The sequence below is a fragment of the Protopterus annectens genome, chromosome 9.part0 (genome assembly GCF_019279795.1).
Source record: "Protopterus annectens isolate FY-2018-M chromosome 9.part0, PAN1.0, whole genome shotgun sequence".
In the NCBI taxonomy this organism is placed as follows: Eukaryota; Metazoa; Chordata; order Ceratodontiformes; family Protopteridae; genus Protopterus; species Protopterus annectens.
Window position 1 is genome coordinate 1,592,343,820 of NC_056743.1, and position 21,424 is coordinate 1,592,365,243.

A 21,424-nucleotide genomic window follows, 5' to 3' on the forward strand; every position below is an offset into this window, starting at 1 on the left:
TAGGTAGTTAATATAAAAGTATATCATACATTCCCTATTGGCATGACAGATCATATCTATATTAACAATATATTTAAAAATTGTTAATCATATCTTATTTAAACTTTAATAGTGTAAAATGAAATGTGCCTATATATTCCTATTAATTAGAACTATATAAAAGTTAGATAATGGATGTCTTGTCCTTACTCTAAAATATATCAATTTATCAGTTTTAAATTAACATCTCATAAAATTAGTAAAAATATATAATATAATATTTAATAATTAATATTAAATAAAAAATATTTAATAAAAATATTTAATAAAAATATATGAGAAAACTTATGTATATGTGTATAAAAAATGTACAGAAACATTTATTCATGTATGTATTAAAATTACATCTTTCCATAAATATATATGGACATAAATACTTACATATGCATACCACTAAATTCTAGGCATTACATATAAAGGTGATAAAATGTCACAAAGTCAATCATTAGACATGTACAATACATATAATCTGCAACACTTAAACATGCATATCTATAGTTCTACATATGTTAAATAATCAATAATTAATAAATATGTAGGAATATCACTAATAACAGAATTAAAAACATAATTAAAAACTATATTTCAGATTGATAGCTTGACTAACTTATCATGTTCATTTGAGCTTCCTTGCTTTAAGTAAAGGTTTAATTGATACTCTATCAGGAGGATACTTCCCTTTTCCAGATGGCTGAATTTAATAATAATGTACTATGTTACACTCGTTTTGTTGATGACCTCTTCCTAATTTGGAAGGGTAACGAAGAGAAGTTAAATGATTTATATATAAAAATGAATAATGAGACTAATTACCTGATTTTTACCATGGTTCAATCTAAAGAAGTTATACCATACTTGGATGTATATATAGAAAAACTATCTGATTGTAATTTGAATACAGGGGTGTATAGGAAAAACTGCTACAGAAACAGCTTGCTTCACCGTAGCAGTATGCACCCAAGACATATTTTTAGTAACATTCTGAAGAGTCAAGCCATGCGGGCATCCAGACTGAATTCTAATGATACAGGATTCATGAGAGAGATAGAAGGGCTGAAGGCTAAGTTCTTGAATAGATCATATACGAAGGAAGAAATTGAGAATAGCTTTAATGAAATAGGCACACTTAGAGAGGGCAGAGCCCATCCTTACTTTGCTGAACAAAGTGAGAACTCAGAAAGTCTTGGTATAGCTGGTGTACATTTAGATAGTAACATCAGGATCCCTATACACTACACACAAGATGCTAATAGCATCAAAAGTATTTATAGAAAATATTGGAATGTTCTCCTAATAGATCCTAATATATCCAAGTTATTAGGTGAGGTCCCTACATTCACTTATAAAAATAAATTGAATCTTCATAGGATGCTATGTGGTCCAAATAGAGTTGAAGGGATAACGTTGGTTGATACTAAGAATACTACAAGGAAGTGTTATAAATGTAATCAGTGTAAATACATCAAAGAATCCAACACATTTATACATCCAGTGACAGGACAGGAATTCATATGTACAGCAACAGCGACTTGTGATTCTGAACATATTGTGTATTTAGCTACATGCCAGTCCTGTCCTGCATTTTATGTGGGAAAGACAGACTGTAAATTAAAGGAGAGAATAAGAGAGCATGTATATAAGATTAGGGTGTCATGTTCATTTAATGCCCTATCAAAACATGTACAGAACACATCAATGGAACATAGTTTTATGTTCCAAGCTATTCATGTAAATAAGCCTGGGATTAGGAGAGGAGATCTGTTCAATCAAACTGAACAGATAGAAGTGAAATGGATTATTAGACTCAGGGCAGATCGCAGCCCTGGTATAAATGATAGAGTATCAATTAAACCTTTACTTAAAGCAAGGAAGCTCAAACGAACATGATAAGTTAGTCAAGCTATCAATCTGAAATATAGTTTTTAATTATGTTTTTAATTCTGTTATTAGTGATATTCCTACATATTTATTAATTATTTATTATTTAACATATGTAGAACTATAGATATGCATGTTTAAGTGTTGCAGATTATATGTATTGTACATGTCTAATGATTGACTTTGTGACATTTTATCACCTTTATATGTAATGCCTAGAATTTAGTGGTATACATATGTAAGGATTTATGTCCATATATATTTATGGAAAGATGTAATTTTAATACATACATGAATAAATGTTTCCGTACATTTTTTATACACATATACATGTTTTCTCATATATTTTTTATTAAATATTTTTATTAAATATTTTTTATTTAATATTAATTATTAAATATTATATTAAATATTCTTATTAATTTTATGAAATGTTAATTTAGAACTGATAAATTGATATATTGTAGAGTAAGGATAAGATATCCATTATCTAACTTTTATATAGTTCTAATTAATAGGAATATATAGGCACATTTCATTTTACACTATTAAAGTTTAAATAAGATATGATTAACAATTTTTAAATATATTGTTAATATAGATATGATCTGTCATGCCAATAGGGAATGTATGATATACTTTTATATTAACTACCTAACTGTATTTTATTTCGATGAGAAATGCAAGAATATCTTATAATTCTGCATTAGTATTGTTAACAGGATATGACATACATAGTGCTGCAATGCATTCTTTATAAATATAAGTGTTTGCTTGTTTGAAATTGTAACGGCCTGATGAAGACCTAGATGAAAGCGCTTGCCGATTTTGTCCTAATAAATGGTTTGAAACTATTCCGTTGAACGCTTGGGTTATTACTGAGGTGCTTTACAAGTTATTGTTCCACAGAATTGATTGCTGAAGTCTGGGTTTGAACACTCGTCAGTAACGGTGAATTTGTAATCTGAACTTTTATGCACGTATTCTATATGGACATTGCAATTGGAATATATATCTCTCGCCTACTGTGCCACCATTCTTGTTTTGAATTATTTATCTTGCTTACTTTGGGGGCACAAGAGTGTTTGTGAGCGCTGTCTTGTTGTTTCTATTGATTTTATAATAAGCCTTACCAGATTCTGTTTTTCTTAGTGTTTTGCAGACTCAGATCATTATAGAAATACAATCACAGCAGACTAATCACACCATCCAGTGTCATCTAATCCTCATCCTACAGAATAAGAAGCCTATCAGCTGTGTGGTGCGATCACACAATGCCCATGGTCAGCTGACTGTGCATGTAAGTGACTCAATAGACTCATGCAAACTGTGCATCCCTGGCATGGGACAGGAAGCTAAGTGAGGAATTTATTTTTTATATTATTTGGTTTGTGCAAGGGGAAGCAAAGGTAAATTCAGAATCTTCTTGCATTTGTTTCTGTATGTGATTATTTGTTTTATAAATAAAGAAGGCTTATTTAAAATATATGAATGTTTCTTAATTCTTAGCATTGAAATTGCCTCTATGCTCTTGAAGTGGAGGTGAGTATTTAGGTGATGTGGAGAGCCTGAAATAAATCTAATGGTATTTCAAGAATGATTTATACAGCCTCATGTACATTGTGAAACTTCAAGATAAGAGTTCCTGATTTTTTTTAATTTCTCCATATCTTTTGGGTTTTTAATACTGTGATGGGACCCCATTCTTAAGTCAAAGTACGATTAAAGTTCATGAAATTAGTATTGTTTCAATCTTTGATGTCAGCCAAAAGTGCTCTTCACAGCACTTGCAATGTGCCCAGTCAGGATTCCTTCTGCAATTCGTACGGGGCTACATGGATTGGTAACATATCTAAATATGACTGTAGATTCTTTTTTATAAGACCCATTGCTCCAGCTACTATTGGAACTGTCTGGGTATCTTTCTTCCACATTGCTCTCGTTTCTACCTGCAGATCCTGATATTTTATGACTTTGTGTCTCTCTGTACACAGGACACTGTAGTCGCTGGGTGTTGCAATTTCAATGATCAATGCTACTTTTGCCTTCTTTTCTTGGACCCCTATAGTCGGTTTTCTAGCATCTATCTTTTGATCCCATGTGATATAAACCATCATTTTCTATGATGCTTTCTGGCTCATGTTTCCAGTGTTTTTCAGCCACTTCAATACCATAATGTATGCACAGTTCTCAGTGCAACAGTCTTGCCATATTATTATTTTATTTTGTTTTACATTTGTTAACTGAGAGAGTCCAGCAGGACAGAGGTCCATTTTCAGCGGAGGCCTGGGGAGAAAAGCTCCACATGCAATAAGATACAAAACATAAATTGTTGACATGACAATAGAGCTCATATACTAGTTTAACTACACTATGCATTCACAATAGAGCTCATATACTAGTTTAGTTATGCATACACAATTTCACACATCAAATAAGATATAACATAAATCATTGACTTGACATTAGAGGACATAAACTATTTTAGCTATACATTCATACTTTCACACAGTCATGATGGTTGACATTATTAGCTAGTCTGTATGTTTTCTGTGGAGTCTTGGTTGAGAAACTTCACATAGTAGTAATACAGAGTGTGTTCTTGACATAAGAATAGCTGAAGTTTAAGTCTAGATATATGCATTCATTGTATACTTCATTCATTGTAGTTGGCAATATTGGCTAGTAGCACTGCTGGAGGTTGAAAATTGCAAGAGTGAAGGAAGAGAGGAGAGGAAAGGTATTAGAGGGAGGAGTGAACGATTTAGTTAGCTGTTCAATCGGCATTAGACTGACCGTAGGATTGGGTAGGAAGAAGAAGCTGACACTAGTACAGTGAGCCGATCAACCAGGGGAGAAACATGGGCAGAGCCAGTTTCCTAGATAATGGGTTTTGAGGAGTTTTTTTAAATTGGGGTGGGGGGTGTGGTTGAAGTTAATTGACGTGGGAGTGAATTCCAGATATTGGCAATGGAACAGGCAAAGAGAGATTTACCAGCTGTATTTCTGTGTTTGATGACATTGACTAGATTTTTATTATTGGATCTTAAGGTACGAGTGGAAGTGTAGGGATGAATTAATTGTTAGAGTACTGGGATGTTTTCTGGGAGGTAGTAGATTTTGTGTGCTATTGAGAGTTGGTTGAGTAAGAGTAGTTGTGGTAACTCAAGCTAGTTGAGTTGCCTGAGGGCAGGGCAGTGATGTGATCTACAGGATGCATCAGTGGCAAATTTTGCAATCCTGTTATAACAGGATTCCATTTTATTTAGTTTGCTGTGACATAAGTTAGTAAATACTGGGGAGGCATAAAGCAGGATAGATAGGAGGTGTGTCCTTGCAACAGTGGCTTTGGTATGTTTGGTGAGGAACTGTTTGTTCCTATATAGGAGACCCAGCTTTTTGTTGACTTTTTTATTGTTTGGGCTATGTGTATGTCAAATTTCAGGTTGTTGTCAATTTCTACTCCTAGGGGTTTAGTGTGGATGGTTGGGCTGATTATTATGGTTTCCTTTGATTTTATAGTAAAGCTGCTGTTTGTAGGAGGAGATTTTCCTGGACTGAAGAGAATGAATTTTGCCTTTTTAGGGTTTAGTATCAGTTTGATTTTAGAAAACCAGGATTCTATTTGTGAGAAATTGTTTTGAGTTATGGTTTGGAGCTCATTTAGGGTGGAGGCAGCACATATGATAGTGGTATCATCTGGGTATTGCACTACTGAGGCTGAGAGAGAGGCTGTGGCTATGTGGTTAGTGAGGAGAGAGAACATCAGTGGACCTAGGATGGACCCTTGTGGGACACCTATGGCTATTGGTAATAGGGGGACAGTTGATCTTGCCATAGGACTGCTTGCTGTCGATTGGATAGGTAGTTACTGAACCATGATTTGGTGAGGGGAGCTTATGTTAAGGGTATTTAGAGTTTCTAGGAGCATTGAGTGGTTAACCATATCAAAGGCTTTGGATAAGTCTAGGAATATGGAGGCTGTAAATGGACCGTTGTTTCTAAGATTATTGACAATATCAGTGAAAAAGAGTAGTACTGTTGTGGTGCTGTGGTAGGGTCTGAAGCCGTGCTGCGATTTGGCTAGTAGGTCGTTTTGTTGGAGGAATTTCATTAATTGAAAATGTACAACACTTTCCATTATTTTAGATAGGGGAGAAAGAATAGCTATGGATCGGTAGTTGGTCAGTTCAAGTGATTTGCCTCTTTTATGCAATGGTATGATGTGGGATATTTTCCATAAGTTGGGAACTTTACATTCTGATATTGATCTATTAATAAGGATGGAAACTGGCTAGGCTATTACTTCTGATGCCATTTGTAGGAAGTCTGCTGGCAGGTTGTCAGCTGCTAGGACTGTTAGTTTCAGTTTTTTTGAGGAGTTTAGCGATTGTATTTGTAGATACTGGGTGCAGGGAGAAGTTAGAGAGGTGGTCTAGTGAGCTGGTATGGTTGGGGGTATCTGTAGATTTGGGAGCATTAGTATTATTTTGGGTGTTGGCTAGGGCTTGGACAGTTTCAGTAAAAAAATTATTAAACTGAGTGGGGATGTTATCGTGGTTAGTTGATAATACAGGTATGGGTGTGGAGGATTTTCCTGGGTGCAGTAAGTTGCTTATTGTAGCCCAGAATTTGTTAGGGTTATGAGCGTGTTTTTCTTGCATGGATTTATAGTAGTTAGTTTTGTCTATCTTTATTTGTTTTTTTACTTTGTTCTTAAGCTCTTGATAGTTTTGTTTCAATGAAGTGGTTTTGACTGTGCAATTGTAACCAGGATTTGTCCCTTTCTTTCATTAATGTTTTGGTATCTTTTGTTAGCCAGGGGTCATATTTGGTTTTGATTCTAATGGTTCTACAAGGTGCGTGCTGGGTTAGAATCTTTAGGAATGTTGAAATAAAGTACTATACAGCTTTGCTATAGGTAGTTGTTTTAGTGGGGTCCAATTGCAGTATTTAAGTGCATTGGTAAATACAGTGGGTTTATCTTTTGTTCCGTATTACCCTGAGTATAGGTTGGTGAATATGGTGTGGTCCATTCCTAATTATGTAGGCTGCTTAGTGGTCACTGAGACTCTCTGGAAGACAGCCTGATTGCTGTGCTTGAATGGGGCCAGATAGCAGAATCCAGTCTAGTATAGACTGGAGTTTGCATTTCTTGTCAATTCTAGTGGGGTCAGTAATAATTTGGGAGAACCCATGAAGGTTAATGTGGGCTATGGGGGTTTGGCTGGTGCAATCAGACCAGTCAATGTTAAAGTCACCTAATAGTATGGTTTCTTGTGGGAGACAGGTGGATACCAAGTCTAGTAGGCTTTCTAGTTTAGTAATCCCCAGCAGTAATTATTTCTTTGTTGGAATTAAGTTTTAATCTTGCAAGAATTAGTTCTACATCTTTGATATCATCAGAATTACATTTAATTTGATCTATATTGAGAAGATTTTGAAATAGGATAGCTACACCTCCTCCCTTTTTCCCAGTTTTATCTTTGCATAGAATATTGTATCCAGGACACGTAATTTCATTACTATGGTTATCTGGTTTGAACCATGTTTTTGTTAACACAGTTATATCTGGTTTATAAAGAGCTAGGAGGGCATGAAGGTCTTGTGTTTTGTTAAGTATACTTCTTGTGTTTAGGTTTAATAGGAGGAGGGATGAAGTTGGTCTTGGCTATAGAGGATTTGGTTGATTTGAGTTGGTATTGGGAGATGTTTTGGGACCTGGGTTTGGGTGAATGTCTCCACAGCAGGAGAGGTTTTGGTGAAGGTAGAAGTATAGTTTGGCCAATTTATGTAGTATTTTTGTTAGTTTTGAATAGTATTGAGGGTTGGCTTTCTGTTGACTAATGTAATGTGGGTGAGAGAGAGGGTGTGATGAATAGAGGTTGTAAGGTGATATGGAACAGTTCTTTAGTTTTAAAGAGTTGGTTAGGATGTCTGTTTGCCATGGTGGAGGGGGGGGTGAAGTTGAGGTATGAGTGATAGGAGGTGAGAATAGACAACTGGAGGAGAGAGAGAGGGCAATTAATGGATAAGGTGCTAGCTTGAGTAGGTGGGTGTTATATGTGTTGGACATGTTGTGGTGCAGAGAGGTATTGGATGAGTTTGAGAGGGTTATTAGTAAGGTTAGGAGCTGGTTGTAGAATAAGGGTGTGGTGTTAGGTGTGACTGCTATGATTGAATGTGGGTGTGGTCACTGATTGTAATGGAGAGGATGTGGGTGTGGTGTATACCTATAAATGTAATGGATATGGGGGTGTGTGCAAATGGGGGTAGAGTAGAGGAGCGTAGAGAGCCCGAGCATCAGCGAGGGTGAATGGAGCGAGGAAGCACCATCCTGTAGGTGCAGCAGAAGGTATATATATAAAAAAAAACAATCAGTGAGTATTTCAAGACCTTCTGTGGGTCAAGCTATTTGCTTAGTGTTTGTTTTAAGCATAGAATTGTCATTTTTAATTCTATTTCTTTTTATATTCTTAATATTTCTTTTTATTTTGATTGCACTAATCTTTGAGGAGCACTAAGCAGTAGTGAATCTGAGATGAGGCTAAAAGAGGTGAGTAAGTGGATAAAGATAGAGAATGGGGGATTATGGCTTGGGGGTTGAACAGGGTGGTTTTTGTGTAGGAAAAGGTGTCTGAGAAAGGCAATAGTGGTGGTTAAGGGGGGAGTAATGAGTGACTCCTTCAGTGTGAGGGCTGAGAGAACAGGTATAGGGCTGGCAGAGAGTATGGCTAGGTGTAAGTCTAGGTAGGTAGGCCTGAGGTAGCTTGGTCTATTAAGGGAGCAGGAGTAGCAGGGTGGGGGGTAGATAGATATGTGTTGCGGCTGACCAGGAGCAAATACTTTTTAGGAGGCACAAACAGTAGGCACACACCTATTATTAAATACTGGGTAGAGAAGGACAGGTCTATTTAGAATAAGGTATCACATATACTATTAGTTGCTTTTACTGTATCTGGAGATGACTTCCACCAAGTAGGAACACTTGTAGTTGGTATGGGTGGTCTTCAAATTTGCCTGGGGTTTAGGTAAAAGTCTTGCTTGTTTTGGTACCAGAGATACTATTAATTGCTTATACTGTATCTGGAGATGACTTCCACCTAAGTAGGAACACTTGTAGTTGGTATGAGTGGTCTTCAAATTTGCCTGGGGTTTAGGTAAAAGCCTTGTTTGTTTTGGTGCCAGGGACACTATTAGTTGCTTTTACTGTATCTGGAGATGACTTCCACCAAGTAGGAACACTTGTAGTTGGTATGGGTGGTCTTCGAATTTGCCTGGGGTTTAGGTAAAAGCCTTGTTTGTTTTGGTGCCAGGGACACTATTAGTTGCTTTTACTGTATCTGGAGATGACTTCCACCAAGTAGGAACACTTGTAGTTGATATGGGCGGTCTTCAAATTTGCCTGGGGTTTAGGTAAAAGCCTTGTTTATTTTGGTGCCAGGGACACTGTTAGTTGCTTTTACTGTATCTGGAGATGACTTCCACCAAGTAGGAACACTTGTAGTGGTATGGGTGGTCTTCAAATGTTCCTGGGGTTTAGGTAAAAGCCTTGTTTGTTTTGGTGCCAGGGACCTGGTCAGCACAACACACCATAGTGTTTGGGGCAGAGTGGATTGAAGGAAAGTCAATTATGCCTTTCAGTATACAGTCCTTCTGCCATTAGTGTGTCACAACCAGCAATGAGATGTGCGACTGTTTCCAATTTGGTTTTAGAAAACCTACATTTGTCTGTTTCTCCCATATGTTCAATGGACTTTGTAAACCAGCATGTACATAGCCCACTATCTTGGGCTGATAATATTAACCTTTTATCTCTTGGTTTGAATTTGACTTTCCTTAACCATTTCTGTGTTTGTTCCTGATCAGCATGAGGTTCTTCCAGAAGTTTTCTATACTTGCAACTATATTTATGCTTTTTCCACATGTCTTGCCTTCTCATTTGGTCCTTCATCTTATATTCTTTCTTTTGTTTTTTTGGTACATTCAGTTGCTGCCTGATTTTTATTTACTTCTGGTTTGATTTCCATTCCTGCTTGATGCCGATATGCTTCTGCTAAATTAAGCAGAAAAGTCATCTTAGATTTATTCTCCTCATGTTTGAAAGCTTTCACTACATTTGGGTCTTGTGAGGTCAGCAGATATGTGTGGAGTCCCACGATTGCAGATCTATACATGTAATCAATTTCAAGGAGGCCCATCCTTCCTTTGAAACAGGGAATATATAATCTTGGTATACGATGATTTTTATAAATCATTTGGTGAGCATGAAGCATCCTTCTTGTTTTCCTATCTAATCTATCCAATACGTTTTGGGGCCAGTCAATCACTCCAAAACTTTAGGACAGGAAGAGCAAATTGGTTTATAGCTTGAAGTTTGTTCCTAGATACCAAGCTGTTTTCAGAATTAGTTTAAGTCTTCTAAAGTATTCCTTACTAAGTTTTATTTGCATTTGTTCATGTTTTATTGTTGATCCTTCATCAATTCCCAAATATTTATATACTCCGTTTTGCTCAAGTTCTTTTATAGCACATTTTTGTCCCAAACTGATGTTTTCTTGGTGCTGCAGTTTTCATGCTTCAAAGGTTGCTTTTGCACACTTATCAAGACCAAATGACATTCTTATTTGATCTGAAAAGGTTTTGACAACCTGCAGCTGTGCTTTCAGTTCCTCATCTGATGAACTATACAGTTTTAAATCATCAACAATGAGAAGATGAGATGTCTTTACCCTTTGTTGTTTTTTAGGAGCCAAATTGTAGCCAAGGCCTAAGTTGTTAAGTAAATAGCTTAATGGATTAATAGCAAGGCAGAATAGCAATAGTAACAGAGAGTCACCCTGGAATATCCCCTTTTGAATTTTTATCCCTGGGATAATAATCTAACCTTTAAAATGGCTTAAGTGGTCTGCCAATGTTTCATGGTCACTGTAATGTAGTTGATCAATGTAGAGTGTATCTTATACATTTTAAGCAATCTTTTGTCCATGAATGTGGGATACTATGAAATGCTTTTTTATAGCCAGTCCATGCCATTCTTAAATTCTTCCCCTTTTTACAGTTCTCCAGTATTTAACAGCAAACGATCCTTTGTTCCATATGATTTTCTTTTATTGCCCTTTTGTTCTACTGCCATAATTGAGTTTTCTTCTAAATGACTATAAACTCTATAGGCAGCAAGTCCCGTGTAAGTTTATACGTCATCGGAGGGCAAGTTACTGGTCTATAATTTTTAAAGTAGCTTGCACGTTCACTGTTAAGAAGGAGCATTGTTTTGCCTGTTGTTAGCCAGGCTGGTGTCTGCTTGGGGTGCACATATAAATAGTTCTTACTCATGGCTAAATCTTCGTGCAAAGATGTTAATACTTTTAACCAAAAGTTTTTGACCTTTTTTGAGTCATCAATAAATTGCTTATTTTGTACTTTTCCTTTATATTTATCTGTGTCTCTTCTAAGTTTTTCCGCTTGTGCTGAAATTTTTAGTTTATTTGCGATAGTGCATGATAGATCCTGGTCTGTTTTAATACTGTGCATTGTTTAATCACATCTATCTTTCTTAGTATTTTGTTTATTATTTTTCCCTCTTCTATTAGTCTTCTAAGAGTGACACTTCTTGTCTTAATTGCTTTATAGTTTTCTCTTTTTGATACTTCCATGATGGTATTCAATTTCTCTCCTTCCTTTTCCTCACTACCCTGTGTTCTTGTGGTAAAGCTTTATCAGTTATTAATTTAGCAGCACAGTAATATGTCCTGTTTACTTCTGTTATATCACAAAGATCTCTATGGACAGTTCTAATTACTACATTCATTTGTTTTATCAGACTTCTGACGTTTTGGGTTTTATTGGCCTTCTGCAGTCTATTTCTTGATATATCTATCCATGTCTATTAAATCAAGCAACTCTTCTCTTAGCTCATTTTCTTCCAAACTGAGAGCACATCTCTTGTTTTGCATTTCCTGTGGGCATTCTATAGAAAGTTCTATAGCATCTTCCAGTGACACCTTCCCTTCAGTTTCATCCTGTGCTATCTGTTGCTCTGTCATATGGGAACTCACTGGCCTATCACTCCACAACATTGATTGCATCAGAGTTTCCACAGTTTCCTTTTCCTTTCCTTGCTGTCTAGCTTCAAGTGAATGTTTATACTGATTTTCTGTGGAAGGCTCCAAAATACCTTGATTTGGCACCTGACCAATTGCTTCCTGTTCCACTGGTTTCCCCTTAATTTGGATATCCATTGCTCTGTCCTGTTGTGGTGCTTTCTGCATTCGATTTTCTACACTGAATCCTTCACTTTGCAGGTACTCCATAACCTCAGTTTTTATTTCTTTAACTTCTCCATTGCTAATCTCCTTTTCTACTTTTCCACTTTGTCTTCTTATTTTTTGTATTGTAAAGTTTTCCATGTCCAGATTCATTTGCCTGTATTTCTCATCAAATATCTTTGCTGCTGCTCTTTTTGTATTGGTTAGTTTAGCTTTCTCCTTTGCATAAATATTACACCATAATAAATCTCTTTTTCTTACCCATGTCCATATTTATTCTTCAGATTTTTCCTGATCTTCCTGTTTCTCCTTACTTTGGGGACTCACTCCATCATGCTGTGATGTAACTAACCTGTATTAGACCTTCTACACCAAATCCTTCACTTCGCAGGCACTCCATAACTTCAACTTCTATTTTTTTAACTTCTATTTTACTAATCTTCTTTTCTACATTCCATCTTTGTGACATTATTTTTTTTATTGTAACATTTTCCATATCCGGATGCCTTTGCCTGTATTTCTATTCAAATATCTTTGGGGCTGCCTTCTTTATATTGATTAATTTGGCTTTCTCCTTTGCATAAATATTGCACCATATCAAATCTCTCTTTCTTTCCCATGTCCATGTTTCTTTTTTATATTGTTCAAATATCTCTAGATTTTGTTGTTTATATTTTTGCACTTCCTCAGATGCTTGTTTCTCCAAACAGATCAAAGCTTCTTGATCTCTATACTGTTTTCCACAAATATGTTGTATTAATGAATGCAAATTTTCATTCAAAGGTTCTGACAGTTTTTTTTGCATAAGTATTTTTCTAAACTCTAATTTCTCTCTTAATCATTTTGTATATCTTGTGTCTGGAAATTCTGGGCTCTTTGCATAATAGTAACAGTACATAATTTCTTTCTTATCCTCAACAGTCCGCTATATCGTCTTTATGGCTCTTCTTTGGCCTATCGTTTTTTGTGATTTTTGTGGACTGCTACTTCCTTCTACAACAGGGGGCCATCCTCCCCCTGGGCCTGGCCTGTCTCTGTTGTAGGAATGTTTCCATATTTTGAGGATTCTACACTGTCATAGAGCTTTTGAACTGTATTCCTTGGACAAGTGTTGCCTGAGATATCATGTAAAAGCTTCATATGCTTCTGTAAGTGCAGACTATACAATCATTTAGAACTTTGGACCTCTACCTAAGTCTTCATTCTATATGCAAAATTCGCAAATTATTTTTCAATTATTTACAAATATTTACAAGTGATTTATACATTTTCGATAACAACTCAATTTTGTTTAAACTTTCAACTCCACCCTACTCTTTCTTCCATAACCAAAATCGTATCTTCTTCAAAATTTCTGACAATATCCATTTATCATTACATTTTATCTCATTCATTCTTTCATACTATGTAATCCATATTATACAGAACAATGTATTATCTAATTTATCTGTATCCTTTTATTTCATGTTTTCATAATATCCATATTCTATTATATCAATATTTATGCAATCAACATTTATAAGTCCTTTTAAATAGCCTTTATCACATATTTCTTTCCATAATTGGTTCAGTCTATTACATTTAAAAAAAAACATGTCTCTAGTTTCCCACAATATACACAAATTCTATCTTTTGTTGATTTATATGGCATATTTACCTTTACTAGTAACTTATTTATAGATAACTTCCATACAAAATCTGTACATGCCACATATTTTTACATCTTTTCATTCTTGCTTTTACCGCTGTCATTTTTTTATCTTCTAGCTGTTTCCAAGGATACACATAATAAAAATGTTCCATTATATTTTCATACCACGTTCTTTTGTTTTTATCTACTTTTCTTAAATTAACATTCCATAGTAATATTTTTTCTTGTTATAATTGCATTCCATGCACGTGATTCATTTACTTCTTTTTAAACCTATAAGATTTTCCCATATAGATTTATATTTTTCTTCTATAATTTTTATTCACACATTTCCTTTTCTTGTAGTCCTCTTAATACTTGTCAGTAACACATTCAATAAATCTTTTTCACATTCTGGTGGTGCCATAAACACACTTGCCAAATGTGCTATTTTACCTAATACCACAGAATTAGTTAAATATATTTTTTCTTATATAAAAGTTTAAAAGTTCTCCAGAATATACATGTACTTCTTATTTTAAATATATATCCTTACATTGTGCGACTCTCTGCTGTTCGCTACCAACCTTTATTCCCAAAATTTCTATTTGTTCATTATTAAATTGAATATCTTTTATTTTTCCATAGAACCAGAGTCCTTTACTTTTTTCTTCATTAATACTCAACCATAACACCTTTAGTTCTTTTTTAAGTGCCCGAGTAGCTATATCCATCCATCTTTTATTTTTTGCAATTAATACTAAATCAACCACATAAGAGAGCATCACTGGAATCTGAATACCCTTTGGCTAACAATATTTAGCTTCCTCTAATGTCCTATTTATATTTGAAACAACGGCATTCATAATTAATGCAAATAGTATACTGCTTACTGGACACCCTTGCTTAATACCATGCTTTAATTCTATAGTCTCACTTAACCCACCATTTATCACCAATTTCACTTTATTCTTGTTATAAACATATTTTAATACATTGATTATTTTATCACTTATGTTATATTCTGTCAGGATATTCCATAGTGCTTCATGCTGGATATTATCAAAAGCATTACTTATGTCACAGACTGATATTTTCAATTCCGTTTTCCTATTTATTACATCATCCACCAATTCTCTTATTAATATTAATAGTTCTTGACTTCCTTTTTATTTTAGTCCAAATATTGTTTCTGTCAGCATTTTATTAAACTTACTTATTATTCTTTTTTCTATTATTTTAATAAAGATAATCACAAAAAGGAGTGGCAGCTACTGAGTTACTCAGAGCAAGGCCTTTACTGAAGTTAAGCACTTTCATTCCAAATTGCTATAGGAACTTCATCAGAACTAAAAATAATAACCTTAAACCCATTTAAAATAGAATTAAAACTGTGCATATGACTAGAAATTAATCAGTCACTAGCTGTATTAGAACCCATTGTAAAAACAGTGACTTAAATACTATTTATAAATAATAATGAAAATAATAAAAAATAATTAATGTAATATTGAAAGCCATACAAACTTAATACAATAAAAAATATTTTTTAACCATTATAATACTTAAATTTTAAAACTGAACTTATAGAACATCATTCATTTAAGCCAGGGGGCTAGAGGCATTCAATATTAATTGCCATTTTAACTCACAAGTCTCCAGGTGTTCCTTTACAAAATAAAACCCTGTTGTCTTCTAAAATCTGTTCTATAACAACAAATGTGAATCTATACTCTTCATTTGCAATGATACGTCTAGTGAGTGCATTTTTTGACTTACCTTCTCTTATTACAGTAGGTGCTCATAAATCCTCTCTCTCTTAATTGTCTCAGTGTTTTCTCAACGTATACCACTGCCTATTCTTATATAACCTATTCTTTCTTGAATTTCTATACAGATTGCAGCATGATCTGAAAAACCTGTAATTTTAACTTCCTGAGGTAATATATGCAAGCTCTCTGGTACTGTAAAGTAATCAGTTTTGGTTGTTGGATTACTCCTTCTGTACATTCAATGTTTGTTTTTCCACAAAAATATTTTACAGCTTTTAACCATATCAAAAATAACTTTTACATCTGCCCCTTCTTTTTGTCTATTTCTTAGATCACAATTAAAGTCACCTACTACTATTTCTTGCATATTTAGACTTGTATAATCAAGTATTTTCTCAAACACAATCTCTCTTTGTTTTTGGATAGTATATGCATAGTGTGCAATTATCCTATATACTATAATGTCCATATCTATCTTTTTAACCATTCCAAAATTCCTAGTCTTTGATGAACATTATTTAAACTATTTACATTAATGGCTAGGATTTTTCACTTAGTGAAACAGCGTTTGTTACTTTTATCCTTTCCCATACCTATATTTTTGAATTTGCATTTTCTGTCTTTCACCATTTTTCTCAGTAGAACTTCTTCTACTTCTTTTTTCCATTTATCATCTTCTTCATCACTTGAATTACTCACTTCTTCCTCTGTTTCCCCTTCTTTACTTTTTATTTCCTTTATATTTTCATTTACTACAATGTCTAGATCAGTCTCAATCATTTTTTTGTGTTTCTTCTATATTATCAACTAATGCATGCTGCCTTTGTTCTGCTATTGCTACCCGTGTATCCTTTTCTATGTCATTACAGTCCATCCACTAGTGCCTTATTTTTTACACTTTATGCATTTTTGTTCACTTTTTTTGCTTCATGACCTGTTTTACCACAAATGAAACATTTTCTTTTATCACAACTGTTGATTAAATGGTAATCTCTACCACGCAAAAAACAAGGATTTGGTTGTCCCCAATATCTAACCACTTCCTTATTCCCTTGCACATTAATTGTGCTCAGTAAATTTATTATTTGGTCATTTTGCATTTTCAAGTACAACACTACATTCCTAACCCACAGTCCATAGACCTCTGCTATCATAGATTTTCATAATTTCCAAAACATCTTTACACAGAGTTCTCAAATCGTTTTTCATGTTGTCTCTTTCAATTTCAGTTTGAAATTGTATAAATATTCTCTTTTTGGCATCTCTATTAAAAGCCTGCACCACACACCTGTTCCAACCATAAACTGCACCTCCTTGAAGAAAATGTCACAAAAGGTATCTTTATAAATGCAAACACTTCTACCTCTCTGGGTTTTACATCCAGTGCTGAAAAGATGCTGCCCCATACGTTATACCTGTTCAGTTCCTTCTCCTTCTTACTACTTATTCTTACCTGATACTTTCTTCTTACTTACTGCATTTCTCTCTTCTTGTTTTTTGCCTTCTTTTACTGTCTGCACATAGGATTTCTTCTCCTCCTTCCTTAATTCCTGCACTACTTCTTCTTGGATTCTATCCATTATGACTGCCCACAATGCTGCCTTCTTACTCTCTGGCTCACTCTGTTCAATCAGTTCTTTTAAGTAGACATCCTGCAACACTCCTGACTAGAGGGTTGAAATGACACACTCCGGTGTTGCAGATTCGGATACAAACAAATTCTGTTGAAAAAGCACTTCCGAATCTGCCATATCCACTTCAACTCCTTCATTTTGCCTTTTTTCATGCTATTTCTCCATTTTCTTTACTTTTCCCTTGATCCTACACACTCTGCTTAACCGTTGACTCTTCTTCCACCTCATCTACCATCTCAGCTGTTCCCTTTCCTCTTCCATTTTTACTTTTTTCCTTCCTGCTTCTTCGAGCCACCTTTGCACCTGGACCAGAAGACAGGAAGCTCCACACAGAACTGTGTCCTCATACGCTCAAAAAGAGTAGAGGAAGTTCCCTGGTGCCCTGGCCAAAGTTATTTTAGTCAGTATGAATCCCAGCTTAGGTTTCCCCTGAAACGAGGATGTTATCCAATGGGTCTACTCTGGTCAATAAAGAAAAAGTAAGTAAGTAAATAAATAAATGCATCTTTATGACACTGTTATGAAAGTATATCTCATACTCAGTATATTTTTCTTTGCTGGTATCTTATGCAAATATTTTCATAATGGCTTAATGGACTGCAGATACCAGTAACTGAAAGATAGGTTTTCAGTAATTAGTGTTTCAATTCCTTTTTGTTATTGCATCTACATATTTAATAAATATATAATAAAAAGGAATTGGCGGATTTTATTGGTTCAACCAGAACTATATGCGCTGTTAGGTAATAGACCTTACTTTGTATATAGAAATATGAGCAATTTAAAAAGGAAGTTATGTTTTAAAGATTTTAAGGTGACTCTAACTACTCCAATAATATATAATAAAGGAACAGTTCCATGCTACAACTGTAGCTGCTGCTTAGACATTTGTGACAAGAAATATTTCGAGCACCCAATAAGTAAATTAAAATATGAAATAAATTGTGCAGCAACCTGTAAGACAACTATGGTTGTGTATTTAGCTACATGCACACAATGTCAGGGATTTTATATTGGAAAATGTTCTAGATGTCTAAAAGACCGTATCATTGAACACAGGTCAGACATGAAAAGGAACATTCCATCAAATGCATTAGCACAACATAGAATAGACAAAAGTAATTCACATAACTTTAAATTTAAAGTACTAGAAATTATACATAAAAATTTAAGACTTGGGTTCAGAATAATAAGTTAGAAATGTCTGAATATAGGTGGATAATAAGACTTGCAGCTGATAGAGTACCAGGATTAAATAATAGAATTAACACTTAAACCAATGTTGGACTTTAGACAGAAGCAGTATAGATAGTTAACTACTTTATTAATTATGTTCATATTAGATATGTATATATATATATGTATTATTTCAAGTAAAAGAAAATCCTTATTCTTTTTCTTTATAATGCTAAGCATGTATTATATATATGTGATTATTGTGGATAAAAGTTGTACCTTTTAGAAATAATTGTATTTTTAATGATGTCTTAATGATCTTAGATCATGCATTGGGTGGCTGTGTCATGTGGTGTTCTTTGAAAAACTGTTATAATTCAATGTTTTAGCGTTACTTGTTTTTAACACTGAAGAAGGGACATTCCCGAAAGCTTTGTTATTTATTAAAGAGAATGTTTTCCATCTGTTTGTTTTTTGCTATTTGGAGATATAAGAATCGGTGGAAGTTAACTGGTAGTGAACTTTTTAATTTTCGTTTTATAAATCATTAGTTCAATGTGTTCGCTCTTTTGTAACTGTTCAACCATAATGACACAGCCATTACAAACTACTCAGCAAATGGGAGTTAAAGTGGATGAAAATCGGAAAAAACAATGCGAGAATTTCTGATACTAACAGGGAATCCTTTGGTATCACAAACTTTAGGTACAGATGAAGAAACTGTGATTACTACTTCTGAAGTTGATGATAACCTAAATAACTTATTAATACAGCTTGAAAGGAAGGTACAAACCTTCAAGAGACTCCAGTGGCAGCGCTTGAGTTGTCTTGCCTATTTGGAGTTTAACAATGTTCCACGAGGGCTCCGCATTTTTAAAATGCCAGCCTATGCAAATACATATCCTGAACTTCTAAAGTCCTGGCAACAATTGAATTTAAAGCTAAGTCGGGACTATATGATTTTAATGAATGAACATTTCTCACCTATAGAGAATGAACTTCTTGAAGAAATAATGAAAATGGAAAATGAATTAACTAACTAGCAATTTTATGAAGGTATCAGTTCCTTATCAGTTAATGTTAAATAGAATGGATATATTAGACAAAAAATTACAGGCTACTAAACAACATAAATTGCAAAGAGACATTAACGATTTTAAAATGGGTCACATCTTTTCTTGGCTGAGAACTCAATCAAACAGTAAAAAACCATATATGAAAGAAAAGATCAATAAAATGGATGAACTTGATACATTTGCAGAAATGGAAACATCTTTAAAGGTCCATGATAGGTGTAATTCCATATTACAACAGTCCAACCATGAAGGAGGGTCTGCTATTGCATCTAGTGTGCATGACGGGATTGGACAGCAGGACCATATAGTGCAAACGGGAGTAACAAAGAGTCCTATACTCACAGCTAACATACAAATGGAAAAGAACAAAACAACTTCAGTGCCAAAAGTGAAGCAAGCCAATATTTTTTTTAAACTGCCCCAGCCAATACCGGTGAAATTACCGGAGAAGATATAGCTCAACAAACGCCCACAATCGAGAGAGCGTTCTCAACAAAGAAACAGCTCTTTTGTAGGAAAAAGGAAAAACGACAGTCCGCTCCCAAACAGCAAACAGGGACGGAGATAACTGGCAAGCTTCATGACTCCTTTTTGAATTTATCAAGCCTTTCTCTAACTACTGCAATGCAGAGTTTATTGAATAAGGGCTTGCAATTTATACCTTGTAGCTCTGACTCGATTGTAGAGGCATTGACTGACTTAAAAACTTTTGTTCGAAACGTATGTTTGAAACTGCTGTTTAAAGACTCACACAATGACATGATAAATAAATTTAAGAAAAAAGTACTTTTATTCCCAACAATTACCCCATCTTGGATGCTTTCTATACACTATGTGAAGATGATTTGAGAAATCTGTATTATGATGTCAGTGATGGTAGGTTTAAAGTAAAAAAATATAATATGCCTTATGATGAATTCTTGGCCTGTAAGCATTTATGTATCAATAATGATATTATTATTAAGCAAGCCGATAAAGGAGGAGCAACGGTCATTTTTGATAAGGATGAATATAATAATTTAATGAAGCAATTTTTAAATGATGTGCACACCTTTAAAGAAATAACCTTTGAGGAGGTGAGAAAGATCATTTATGAAATAAATATGTATGCATATGAAATGCAAATGCAAGATGAAATTACATTACAATTATTTAATTACTTCACTGTATCTACTCCAGTTATTCCTGTAATATACGGAATACCAAAATTACATAAATCAATGACCACCCCACCTATGAGACCTATTGTCTCAGGAAGAGGGTGGTCAACAGAACCTTTGTCAATTTATAGTCAGGAAAAACTGAGTAGATATCTATCTCTGTGTTCTAGCTATATCAAAGATACCAATGACTTTTTGAAAAAAAACCCTTTACATGGTATGAAAGTAACATCCATGAAGAATTTATGATGGTAACTTTGGATATAAGTTCTTTATTCACAGTAATACCAAATGATTATGGTGTGAATGTAATTCGAGAGTTTTTATGTGAAGAAGTAAAAATGAAGGGTAAAGAGGTGGAAACACAATATAGCATGATTGAAATAGTTTTGGAAAAAAATGTTTTTCTATTTAACAAGCAGCCATATTTACAAATGTCAGGAGTGGCCATGGGTACTCCCATGGCCAATACTTATGCTAACATAGTATTAAATCAATGGGAAAAATATTATGTAAGAGGTAACAATAATATTTTCAAAAGTAACTTTCTTTTTTATCGTTTCGTAGACGATTGTTTTTTAATATAGAAAGGAGATGAACAAGAATTGGTATCTTTTGTCCAATATCTGAATAGCACTACAAATTTTCTTAAGTTTACTATCAATTATTCTTGGAATAAGATAACCTTCTTAGATATAGAAATTTATAAGGGTTTTGATAACAAACTAGAAACCTGTGCACATAGAAAGAATATGCAGGTGAATAAATACATGCATGCCAGAAGTATGCAT

At 34.3% G+C, this 21,424-nt stretch overlaps 1 protein-coding gene across 2 annotated transcripts in view; it reads left to right on the forward strand.

Annotated features, from left to right (window-relative positions):
• LOC122812201 (transforming growth factor beta receptor type 3-like) overlaps positions 1-21,424 on the forward strand; it is a 715,443-nt gene that overhangs the window by 172,985 nt on the left and 521,034 nt on the right. For both annotated transcript variants that reach the window (XM_044084533.1, XM_044084534.1), the window contains exon 3: positions 3,070-3,217. In XM_044084533.1, the coding sequence (XP_043940468.1) occupies positions 3,070-3,217 (148 nt within the window). The remainder of the gene's footprint in view (positions 1-3,069; positions 3,218-21,424) is intronic.